Here is a 13844-nt window from a genome sequence, read left to right as displayed (position 1 = left end):
AGAAAGTAAGCATACTTCCTTTTAAAACACATCTAGCCCTACGGGCAAGTAGGGCATATCAAAACAGGACAAGGAAAGTACCCTGCTATGCTTTTCTGAGGAAATACCAACTTTCCCTGCAGATTTGACATTTATGTCCAAGTTTTTAAGTCCTTATAATGAGTTTTCAAGGAATTCTGTGCATATCAATGTATTTGTAGTCCTGTTTTACCGTTGAAGTGGTGTATCATTCTATAAAAACACTGTTCGTCAGCTTCCCAGTAGTAGATTTATAGGAGTTACCTCTCTTAGTGAATTTAATGTTTGACAACTGAGAGTAAGGTTGGTTTGGGTTCTTTTACATTTCCATTTAACTCAAATTCTCTAATCGGTTGGGTAGCAGGTTGAAGCTAGATGCCAGCCACTGAAACAGTCATAGGATAAAATAAACACATTATAATGTATAAAATCTGGAAATACTTAACAGGATTTTTTTATAATGCAATTGAACTTACTGAGAATAGATGTCTTTTAAATAACGCAAATGTAGGGTAAGACAAAGATTGGAATGACCTCTAAAAACTGAAGCTTTAATATTTGAAGCTGAGAATTCTGATGTAATAGTCAATTTTATTTTCTAAGATATGACAAAAAATGCAATAATTTTTAATTCACATCAGCTATGAGACACTGGAAAAATATTTCTTGTGTGTGAATACAGTGTCTCTCAAAGCGAGAACCAGTTTATGGTTAGGGCTCATAATTTTAAGCATACGGAACTGAAGAACATATTACTTGTTCTCTGAGGGAATAGATACATCTTGCAGTTAGGAAACTGTTTTCTGATTTCAGAAGTATTTCTGCAATAGAAGCCTTGCATAAATGTTATTTTTCTATTTTATATTCAAGAAGTGTGGCTTGGTTACTCCAAGAAAAATGTATTTAAAAGGTGAGATATGCAGTGTGGAAATAAAATATTGTTATACACACAAAGTGTAATACCAATAAATTAAATCTGAACTTGAAATATTTAAACTAGGTAACAATCACATAGTCACTAGAGAAAAAGATCTTTCAAGAAGACCATTGTGGTGTTTATGTGATTAATTTGAAATAGGAATAGTTATATCTAAAAATCTACATCTTAGTAAAATTATGGTCTATATAACCCTTTCACAAGTAATTGATTTTGTGAGTAAATGTATATACATGCATTTATATATATGTTAATAAATGTTTATAGACCTTAAATACATACAGTATGCGGAACAAATACCTACAGTGTGTGGAATAAAATAAAAAGAATACCATCTAAACATACATGTGTGATTCACAGACCCAGTTGTGGAGAAGAACACTGAAGTACGCTAGACTTTTATAAGAGAAAGTCTCACGTGATTTTATGTTACTGTGTTGTTATCAGGACTTGGCAGCATAAAGTTGTGAATGTGATACAGGTTCATCCATTTTGGCATAAATATTCAACTTGCCTTTTAGGAGAAAAGAGAAATGCGGGGAAAGGTTCAGAAAGTGGCAGTTGTATGCACTGGCTGTCCTGTGCACTGCCTGAAAGCATTACTATTCATTAAAATAACCTTCACTTCATAGTATCACCAGAGCTGTAAACAGTCACGTTAGATTCTGAAGAGCACACTGCCCAAAAAGAGGAGAAATGCCTGTCTTTGGAAAGTAATTTGTTGAGTTGAAGATTATTGTTTTTCATCATGGTGACCCTGACTTGGCTGGCTGGGTGCATACACAGATTAAGATGAATGCAGTTATTCCTTGGCTGAGGTCTGCCTCTTTCAGGGCACATTCTTCCTAATGACATGATTGATAGGCAGTCCCAAATCCAGAGAGGAACTCATTAATCATAGCACTGACTGAATCCAATCATCTGCTTCACCTGCACACTGACGGGCAGGAAAGGATACAATTTGGGTGCTGACACTGATACACTCCTTTGTCAGAGGTCCTCAACTTTTTCAATGTCAATCTCTGAGAAGTGTGACAAGATTCAGGTTATAGCTATATGTGGCATTGAAAGATAAGCCTTAAGTGTGCTTTAATTTTGAAGATCAATTTCTGTGAAGCTTTTCTGTAAAATACACCATAATAACAGAGTATCATTTACTTCCATTCAGCAAAGAACAAAATTATAGTTTATATTTTGAAGCTATTTGATCTGTAGGAAGTTCTGAAGCAGCATGTGGAAGCAGTGTCAGCCGTGCAGAATTTAAGTGAGCCTTCAGGTCAAACAACAACTCTGAGAAGAACTAACTTTGTAATCATGGCACATTTTCGGCCATACACTGCAAACTGACAGTTCCAAAGTAAAATGTTGTGGGTTTTTTCAGCCCGAAAGCTTCTATTGTAGATTTTAAGTTAATCGTATAATGATTGTAGAAAGCATAATATATTCTGTTGGTCTCTTAGGTTCTTGACATGTTTGGATACCAGCATACATCTGATGGTTGCAACTCAAATATTTGAAGAGAATAATTAGTCTTTGTAATATTTTCTTATACTTTACCTATAACACTATAACACTAAGCAACTACAGAGCCGTGAGCTTATGTTTTTGTGCAGACAGCAGTCTAATAATGGCCAGAGTTTCAAATGAACATTTTTCAGGGCTTTTAGGCCTGTCACCATCAGGTTGCTGTTTTTGTTCGTTTGTTTGTAATTAGACAGAAAACAAGAAAAGGAAAACAAGGAAAAATACAGTGCAGAATGTGCAACAAGTGGCGAAATATACCTTTGAAATGGTTACCATTATACCAGTGGAAAGAAAAAGACTTCATTTTGAAATTTCTAACCTATACTTAAAGTAATGGCTACCTTTCTGACATGTTAATTAGGCTTTAATATGAGCGGTGACAGGCAAAGAAAAATGTACAAAAGATCGAATGCAAATGCTATTCCTAGTAGCAAAGATACTTCTCCAGTGGAAAAGAAAATAATAAAATATTTGCTCTTTGTATGCCCTTAGAGTAAAGAATGTTTTATGTTTTCAATCTTTCTGATAAAAATTGTTAAAATTCATGTAATTAAAAAATACTGTATTTAATCAGCATTTAACTGTTTAGCATTTATTAGTGTAAAGGTTTCAGAAATGTGTGTAGCAACATTTGTTTTGCGCAAGCCAAATATTTATTTGTATTTTGTATGTATTTTTAGCTCTCTTTGCATTAATACTTCGATTTTTTAGAAATTCAAGGATAACTTTATATTTTCCATATTCTAGTAGCCCGGATCCAATAGAAGGTGCAGTGTTAGAGCAAGAAGGCATTGCATTTGGATTCACTGAGCAGAAAATAAACATGATGGTCCTGGATATCTGCCACAAACCAGGTGGCAGCAAGTACCTGAGGCAAATTTATCACATCATTCGGCTCAATGAGGTAGGGAAACGGCCTTTTTACCGAGCAATTAGGTGTCTACTGGCCTGAGGCAGCTTCTGCTGGCAGCTAAGGGTTAGTCAAGGAGGTGATAATGCTTCTTAAAGTCAATATGAAATCCTGTATTGTACTATAATAGAATCCATTCGGTTCAGGCTTTTCTGTGTTGATATAGGATGATTATGAGAAAACGGAGTAGATTTTATTTATGTACTTAAACAGTATTATGGCACATAAACTTCCTTTAGATTTGTACTGTAGGTGGCAAATGCATTTTAAAAGTTTAAGCACAGTTAAAAATAATAATAACTGAAAAAAGCAGCAATGCTATTGAAAAATTGGCTGTTACAGGATGTATAATTAAATGTGGTAAATCAATTTTCCAATTTAACAAACAAACAAACCCCATGGCTGCACTGAGAGAGCAAATGCATCCAAATGGAAACCTTGCTTCAGTTAGAGAACTCTGCTTAGTTAAAGTACTTTCAAAATTACAGTGAACAAATTCAGATTTGTTTGCTACACATGGAATTTGGGCAAGATAAAAGAATTATCTCATTATTTCTGAGGCTGTACTAAACTGACACAAGTTACCAGAAGCGTTCTTATTATATACACTGAAGTAAACACAGGTTTGCTTAAGTTGTATGATAACACAGATCTACACAGTTTAATTAAGAAAGTTCTGTTTATTAGCTTTAATTACTAAATTACTATTCCTTGAATGCATAAGCAGGGGCTGTTAAGATCATTTCCAGTGTACAGAAGTGTTTATAATAAAATGCAAAATAATGCAAATATAGGCATTGTCCAAGACTTAGAAAAATTTGATAGCAAAAAAACCAATTAGGTAGGTGACTATAAAGCAATAAAGATGCTCAGCTTCTGAAAATCAGATCAACAGTTTAGTTCCTAAGAACAGGCGTAAAAGCAAACTTTTCACATCTGCATTTTGAACTTTTAGAAGCAATATAAGCATGTATGTAGAGATGGCAACCTAATATTAATACAATACAGAGTCTTTTCAAGTTTCATCTCAAACAATTAAATGGTTCATGAAGTGAAAATTATCACTGTAATACAGTTCAAACAAAACCTTTTCACCTGGAGCACATTCAGGATTACTCCTAGTATAATAAAGTGAAGAAAAGATTGTGAGCAAGACCTCTTAAAATAGCACATAATGCAGTAGGTAGGGCAGTCACCAAAGGGACTAGATATGCAGGCTCAGTCCTTTATCTATATCCAAACTAAATGCCCAAACTGATAGAGCTTTAGCTAACAGTGTGGAACTTCGTCATTTTCCCCTAATGGAATTGTTTCATTTTTCAGAAATTGCTATAAAAATCCATTCTGCAACTTCTGGGGTCAAAGATGGAATCATATTCTAATTGAAAAGGTAGAATGCCCGTATCAGGTTCTGGAGACCCTGAATCAAGATCTGAATCCTTTGAGTATTCAGTTATTTATACAAAGTGGAGCAGCTCCAATAGGAGGTGAAAGGCTGAGAGAATTAGATGGAAGAGGGACCTTAGCCTATCTTTCCACATCCCAGGTGTCTCTCCTTGATTTTGTGCTGTTAGTAAGAGCTGCATTAAAAATAGAACATTTCTCAGTGGAAGAAACTTGTCTTCACTTAAAAAAAAAATAATAATAAAAAAAATCCTGATCAGCATAGGATATAAGAATGTTACTTCCACTCATCTATTGAAACAATTACAACACATTTTAGTACTTAGCATAATATTATGCATTTTCAGTATTATCTTTCATGTTTTAGATTGTTAAATGCAGCTGACAACAACAACAACAACAAAATATAGACTGGATTGCCTGTTAGAAGGTCTGTGCTTTCCTTCTTAGGCTCCTTGGACTGCCAAAGGTCATGTTCTTAAATTGAGTTTGGAGATCTTTCTGCTACAATGATTAATAATTGCAGGTGAACAAAGAACAAAACGATGAGACAGAAAATTGTGGCTCAATAATTTTCCTTAGAAAGGCAGGGGAGAAGATGAATAAATTCTTAGAAGCTATGTTTGGAAATAAATGTAATAAAGATCTATTACAGATACTGTAGAGCTCAAAATGGTCTATGGATGAAGGTATGTATTTATCAAGAAGAATAATTATTTTTAAAACTAATTTTCACTAATGGCTGCCAAAGGAAAACCAAATCTCCTGAGCTGCCTAGCTCACAAATACTGTTTGGTTTGTTTCCTGTGCAGTCATCAGTAGAAGGGATACAACTTACTTGATTACAATTATGATTTCATTTTTTTGTTCTCACTTTTTTTGAAACACAAGCCTTTCTGGGTCTGCAGTGTGTACTGCACCATAGCAGTCCTTAAACTAATGTATTTACCACTGTTGATTAAGTCTCTTTGTCAAAAAAATATAAATCTATAGTACAGTAGTAAGCACTATACTTACTTCCAAGTAAGGGAAGAGGCTGCCCAGTGAGGCTGTGAATGTCACCTCTTTGAAACCACTCAAGGCTAGGCTGGATGGGGCTTTGAGCAAGCTGGTCTAGTAGGAGATGTCCCTGCCTATAGCAGGGAGATTGGAACTAGATGATCTTAAAGGTCCCTCCCAACCCAAACCTTTCTATGATTCTATGATTCTAGTTGAAAGAAATGAAAATCGCTATGTTGGGAATTATGCCACTTGATACATTCAAATCTATACCAAGTATGACGTAAGCAAGTTCCAACTTTCTTCTGAAAAGACAACAGATTCTTCTGCTGGAGCTGTGACAACCAAATGTCTGAGTTGCTTTAGAATTGAGAAAATGCATCCCTATGAGGTGGTACTTTAAGTCAAGTTGGTGTAGACGTAGAAATATAATTTAAGTCACCCCACCTTACTACGACTAAGAAATCTTTGCTATAGCACAGAGTAATGAATGGAGAAAAAGAGGAAAAAAACCTGGTCTTTTTTCAAAGCTGGGAAAATATAGGTAAAAGACTGAAGATACATTTGCATATCTGGATTACAGTGTTTTTTTAAACTAAAAAAGCACGGAGATCTATTTTTTTAAATACACTTAGATGATTTCATGATTGTTTAAGCAGTCCTGACAATTGGTTGCAACCGACAGACAGACCTGCTTTATATCTTGACTCTGATTTCCCAGTCCTAGGGCATCCTCTGTACAAATACTAGAAATCATGTGGCTTGCTTATCTGGTTGAAACCTTTATTTTTTTCTGGATAATTTCACGACACATGCTTATGCCAACACAAGGGAGAAAAAACTACAATCTGTGTGGATGGAGGTGGAATTTGTGCCTTTCAAGCCAGACCACAGTTAGATCAGTTTAAGCTGATGATGAAATTATCCACTGAGAAGCTCAGTGGCTTGGCAGGTAGTTTACACATCCCCTCACCTGAGTCTAAAATTATTTTATTAGCTCAGTATTTTTGCAAAATAATATTTGCATCCATCCATCTTAATGAAGACTCACCTTGAGCACTTGCTCGATGTTATAGCAATCCTATCATTGTGGGCTTAATTTTAATAGTGATAAACTGTTCAGTCACAATAGTCCTTCCAGTAAGTAGACCTGTGTTTCTTTATGTAGCTCTTTGTAATATGGTACTATTTAATCAAAACACTTTACTGGCCTGCGGTGATGGTTTATTTACAGAGGAGTTTAAGAAGTGAAAACAGGCCAAAAGAATAATGTGTCTGCTACACTATAGTTTATAAAATTGCCGTGTAAATCACAGATGACTTCTAATCTTCAAATGTTTAAATAATCAAAAATGGCTCTGAAGAATGGTTGACTGTTTACATCCTATGTTTGAACAATTTGGATACTTTCATTGAACAATTCATTTATAGTTATGTAGTAATTATTCAACGCAGCGCTGTTTATAAACAAATATTACTGTGTACATTTTCATATAGAAAAATAGCTATAATACATTGCGATATCTTATAGGAAACATTTGTTTTTCACTTCTACATATACCTAATGAATATACCAAGAACAAATAAACATAAGTTGACTGATTATTTCAAAACAATAGCTTAGATTATTTTGGTTTGCTTCAACTTGGTATTCATGGGGGGTGGTTATTTATTGTTTGTTAATCTTGAAAGGATTTGTATTTTGAGAGATTTGTTATTCCTTCTTTCAATATAAGGAATTTCTACCAAGTGCGTAGTAAAATGATGCTTGAAATTTGGGCAGATTTCACTAACAAGACTAGGTGGTGTGTATTGTTCCATGCATTTTATTTTGTTTGTTTTGTTTTTCCTTTTAAGCAATATTTGAATGAGCAACTGTCTTATGAGAATTCTCCTGAAGAGAATGTAAGTTCCAATCAAAGCTTGCTTTTGACACTGAAGGGCAAAGAGGAGCAAGCTGTCTTCAACCCCTTCCAGGTGCACAGCCAGTCTTGTGCGAAAGTGTTCAACCAGGTTTGTGAAAATCTGAAACCGTGGTTATAGTATAATATATATAGTGATATATAGTATAATATAATATAATATATATAGTGATATATAGTATAATATAATATAATATATATAGTATATATATATACTATATATATATATATTATATATATATTATATATACTATATATATATATATATATATAATATATATAATATATTATATAGTATAATATAATATAATATATATAGTGATATATAGTATAATATAATATAGTGATAATGACAGAGACTAAAGTTATGAAAAAGGAGTTGATTACATGAGTTCAAGTCTGATGAAGTGCAAAGGGATATTATTACTCTGGAATTTAATGAGGGCACCCTCTACAATATCATGGTGTTTGAAAAGCCATTATTGTCTTTTTCTTTTATCAGAATTACTGCATATAAGAGCAATTTAAAACTTAGACTTTCTGTGTTGGCTCAGTATAGTGTAGAAAAACCTATTAGTAGCAATGATATGCCATTATATCTGTGTAATGGTACATGGGGCTAGCCTTAGTCCTTTGAGAAGTCATGGCAGTATGCCGAATGCATATCTAGAATCTTACCTGATGAGTCTTTCACAGAAATGTTGAACAGTAATGTAAATTACTGTTCATTAATGTAAACTTTCAAAACTCAGAGTCAGTGGGAGAGGGGAGAAGGCATGAAAGGAGGCATTTCTGTGTTTTGCATAAGCTATGCTAATGGTAAGCAAAGGATTATAAATTACCTATAGAAATCACTTTCCTGATTTTATAAGAGTTTAAGAGAATGTATCTAGTTGCCAAAATCTCTCCCAGAGAGCCACATAACTAATTGTTTCACAGAATGAATTGCAGTTTCAGGAAGCGTTTGGACAACTAAAAATTCTTTCACCATAGTTTCTCAAGGCTTCTTCACCAATTATCCATAGTTTTGATTCTTCCCCTACAATTTCAAATATTTAAGAATAAATGTATTAAAGCTGCATGAAATTCAATTACTTTTCATACTTTTGGTCAAAAGATGCCATTTTCCAGAGCAACTTTGTTTTCAAATTGCATCATCTGCTTTTTGCATTGTATCCATTTTGAACTATTTCACCAGCTTCATTGCAGTAAAATATGTATGTTTTACCTTTTTTTTTTTTTTTTTTTGCTACTTGTTTAATCAATGCTTAATCACTGTCATGTCGCAATCAAACTGGTAATGTCCTGAAAAAAGAGATTAGTACCAGTTTCCCAAGGCTTCTCACACCAGAGGAACATGTTTTAAAGTGTCTTTTCCTTACAAGTGCTTGCTTGGCAGAATGCAAGAGGGTGTAACTTTACTCCCATCTGAAGTTCTGAAAATAGTTTACCATGCCTCAATTCTCAATTCATTAACAGTAAGCTAGATTAAGACCTTCAAGTAGAGGCAACTCAGCATAGAATTTTTCTGCTACATGACAGGTTTGCAGTGCTCTATTAGTCAGTGCATGACAATGGATAGTTTGTATTAAATTGCTTTACATTTTTATAAACCTTTGGCATAAAATCTATTATCAGAATACAGGAAAGTGTTTTAGAATTAAGAAAAGTATAATAGATCACAGAGCTTTTATAAAGCACCATGTGCCAACCCTGTTGTTCAAAATAATGGGCATATTTTGTGATCTTAACAATATCATTAAGTACTTTAGTTTCCTTTATTACAAAATTGTGCATTTATTTAGTGGTGTGGGATTTAGTTTATTAAGGAGGAGCCAGTGTAATTCAGTGTCTGGTTCCTTGTGAAGACTATTCCCAGCCTTTAAAAGATACCAGAGAACTTATCTGGCATCATAGAATCATTTGATTTGGAAGGAATCATTAAAGGCCATCTAGTCCAACTCCCCTGCAATGAACAGAGACATCTATAACTCGGTCAGATTGCTTAGAGCCCTGTCCAGCCTGACCTCAAATGCTTCCAGTGAGCACCCACCACCTTTCTGGGCAATGAACAATTATTTTTCTCATGGAATATAAGTTTTCTTACATTCATTCTTAGTGGTTGACAACTGCCATGAAACTGATAAGTTTCTTTAAAACTGACAATTTTTCTTTAAGTCTAATGTGAATCAGTGTATTTTCAGTACAGGAAATAATGTTTGCTCCTCAGTAAATTCCATGTCTCGGAACTATCCTGATTTCACAGCATATTTTTGCCAGTGAGCTATATTGCATTTAATTATTTTTCTTGCGGAAGGACCAATTTGAATAGGCAATACTTCCTGTGAGACCTGAGTCCTGACCAGGAATGCTTGTATTACACTGTGGTATACTGCACAGTGTAAATACTCTTCACTTCCCCAGCAGAGGATTTTTTTGAAGAAAATCATTTCAAAAATTTTCTGAAAGATAATTTATAGCAAATATTTAATGTGCTGCTTTTCAGTCTCTGTAAAAATTGCTGTACATTATTTAGGGTGGTTGACTTTTCTGTCCTAAATTTTTGCTAATTTATCCACAACATGCCATATTTGGCAAGTTTCCTAATCATAATTTCTTCAAGTTATAATGTTCCTGAAACAAAGGCCGCTGAACTCCTATTTTGAGATCAACTGCAATTTATATTAAAGATATGTAAATTTCCTATCTTCCAACCCTCAGTTCAGTAGCTGATTCTATGAAGTGTGTCATTTCTGTTAACAATTCAGCTATTTCATTCTTACATTCCTGCAAAAATTTTGAATAATCGCCATCTGGTCCTAGTAACTTGTTGCTCTTGATTTTATCAATTTGTCCTGACACTTCAGTCTCTGCCAGTGCTGCTGCTCTACTGTCTAATAAGATTAAGTCCAGCCTGTACAACTCTTCAACAGTAGCAATAAAGGAAAATATTTTAAAGAAATAATTATCCTTTCCTAAAGTGTATAGTATTTTTGTGCTTGGTTTCATGTTTGATTGGTGTTTCATTTCTTTGGTTTTTATATTTCTTTTGGTTTTATTTTATATTCTGTATCTTTTTCACAGGACAAATCAGTCTGGTACACTGAGTTTAAATCTCCTATGTGCTTATAAACTTTCCTAAATGTCTTTATGACTGTTAATACTGTCAATTCAGCTTCTCCTTTTTATTGTTCTCGACTTTACAGGCATCCCCTCCATATTTGTTTTTCTATTTCTGATTTATTGTAGAATATTGAACAATTGCTTGTTTTCTCCCCTGAATTCTCCTACTGTTTTCTCCCTTGAATCATTCTATTTCTTGTTTATCAGATATTCTGTTACTTTGTCATTTACTTTCCACTTTCACTTTATTATTCTTTCTTTAGATAGTCTTGTCTCCCTCTCTGACTGTACTTCACCCTTCTTTTTGAAAGGTACTTTTAAGTGCATGCCAGAGATGAGCTTTAGTGAGAAAATTAAATGAGAAGAAACAAGGGGATAAAATTAAGATGAGAGGAAGGAGAGAGGGACTACCTGGAGGAATTGCTGTCCCAGAAGAACCAAGTTCTTCTGTAAGAAGAAAAAGATATACATGGCACACTTCTGTCTTTTTATTTAGCTGTATTTTCATTGTTATGACTGACTTCATCTTTTTTTTTTTTCAAACTGCTCAGTGCTATTTTGGTACTACAGTAATAATTTTTGAATGATTCCTTTGCTGATCAGTGCTGACAACTAAAATTAATATTATGCAACAGGAGTTACTATTTTAAAAACTTAAGAATGTTGTGTGTGGTCTTTTGTCTACCCACTATCATTATACATCACTTTTATTTATTAAATACAGAGTACGTAATTGTATGACTAAGTGTAGACTTACTGGTGTGTTTATAATAAAAATCTGGTGAACAGAGTGCCTTACAGAAAAATAAACAGGTAAACCCATCCTTCTCTAATTAAGATATAGGTTACACTTAGAAACTAAGTAACTAACTGCACTATGTTTTTCATTACAAACTTTTTGCCGATAGCAGAAAATATAAATTGCTGTTACATAAAAAGTTGCCAATTACTTTGCTTTTCAAACAAAGAGTCAAGCTTTCAGACAAAGTGGTTGGGCAGAATGCCATTAACAGTTGGAAGAATAACGGTTCAAAAAATTGATGTATCTTTTTCTAAATAATGGTTACATTCCCAAATGGATTTGTAAATTACTTGCTGTCTTACTGGAATAAAAACCTTCTACTGTGGACATGATTGATATCATCTGTCTAAGCCCTTGTTCTAGGCCCCCCTCCTTCATGGTTACTATGTCACAGCTGGAGCTTTAATTTACTGATGATATTAACACTGATTAATAACTAACAAAAGCTTCTTGCCATGTATCAACAGTCAACCATTACTGAATGGAACTGGGATTGGTCAGACTTGCTGTCAAGTTGTTTGGGACTGAATCAGATGACCTTCAGGGTGCTGCTGGCACACAGGTAAAGGGATTCTGGCAATTAACTGCACTTTCCACTTGTCTGCTTTACTTTGTAGTGGTCAATGCATACAGATTTTAGCAGTGAAATTTATGAAGTAAATTATTTTTGTTAACGTTTATTTTTGAATATGCAGTTCTAAAATGGAAATGCTTGTAATATTTGTGTCTGTTTGTTCCATACAAAGACAGTTTGTGATTTCTATTTTGAGGACCCAACTATTTATTTCTTGCTGACTCTTGAATTTATTTTGGTATTGACCATAAACAGTGCTTTAAAAAGAAGCTAGCAAATTTAAAAGTTTTTAGGGACGTACTGCCCATGGAGATTTCAGCACAGAACTTTGGGGATTTTTGCTCATACTGCAGTGACTTCTGAATTCAGCTGGGGGTATAGAAAGCATAGTTAGAAATATGAAGTATTTCTCTAGTAAATTTTAACTAATGGAAATTATTGAGCAGGTTTTTTTTTACTTGTAAAATCTATGCCCGAACATAAATAAAGCATTTATTTAATGCAGAATTTATATTCATAAAATTCAAAAATATCAATTTGCTAAATGCACAAAATTGCAGGAGGACAAAATAGGTATATTTTCTAAATATTTGCTGTATAGCCTTGGGAGGACTGGAAAACATATCTTCTGAACTAAAAAGTGTAATGCTGAATCTGTGTGCCATTATATTATTTGTCTATTAAAGTTAATTGTTTGTCTGTTTAGAAACTATAGTGACAATTTCAAGTATGTTATTTGCAGGTCAAAAAAATGTTCTTACAGTTGTTTTTTTTTTTGCCACATTTTCAATATATTTTTAGAACTTAATGCCCTAACCATTTAACTGCACCTCAATTTTACATGTAAAATATTTGTTCCATTTACATACACTCTTCTTAATTTAGTATAAAGAGTTCTTCCCTAACCCAAACTATTTTCTAAATTTTGATACAGTTGCACAGGAAGTAACACTGGCAAAAACATGCTCTCCCTTTTGTCATTCAGTTCTCTGTTATCCATTTCTAGGCAAATTATGTGGCTACATGAACTTTTTGGTTTGTACCAGTAGTGCCATTTTTATGTTAAGTGGCAGAGACAATTCAGTAATATTTCTTCCTGTGATAGTTAGCTGATCCCTAATATTTATTCTTCATTTAAAAATGAGTTAGCTTGCCGTTTTAAAAGAGAGAAATTCTTAGACTGAAAATATTCATTATACTTCTTTTAAGTTGATGTGCTCAATATGAACCAAATAGAAAGAACTCTGTGGTTGCAGAGGAAACGTTTTCTGTGGTCACTTCGTCTTCCCTGATGTCTTGAAAACATTCCACTTTTCTCTGTACAAGTTTAGGAAATAAGTTGTTTATATACATCTTCTCCATATTTCGTGTTTTTATTGTATCTTCTATCGTTGCATCTTTTTTTTTTCCTTTTCTTTTTTCCTCTAATAACTGCCCTAATTGTTGTCATCATTCCTGATTTGAAAATGTCTCCATTCACTGCCCATCTATATAATATGGAAATTCTCATCTAGAAGTGACCTTATGCAAGCGATTAATGATTAGTTCATGGATTTTTTATTCAGACAACTCTCACTTCAAAGCCCAAGAGATAATCTAAATCCATTGTGAGCCTTAAGCAGAGCTGCTTG

At 33.8% G+C, this 13844-nt stretch overlaps 1 protein-coding gene across 1 annotated transcript in view; it reads left to right on the top strand.

Annotated features, from left to right (window-relative positions):
* Positions 1-13844, top strand: part of KIAA0825 — a gene marked incomplete at its 3' end in the record, with an annotated part of 199344 nt that overhangs the window by 82070 nt on the left and 103430 nt on the right. The window contains exons 16-18 of the mRNA XM_079548645.1: positions 3227-3383; positions 7650-7805; positions 12107-12201. Coding sequence (XP_079404771.1) covers positions 3227-3383; positions 7650-7805; positions 12107-12201 — 408 coding nt within the window. The remainder of the gene's footprint in view (positions 1-3226; positions 3384-7649; positions 7806-12106; positions 12202-13844) is intronic.

This window comes from Tetrao urogallus (genome assembly GCF_951394365.1).
Source record: "Tetrao urogallus genome assembly, chromosome: Z".
NCBI lineage: Eukaryota > Metazoa > Chordata > Aves > Galliformes > Phasianidae > Tetrao > Tetrao urogallus.
This window is presented reverse-complemented; position numbering and strand designations above follow the sequence as displayed.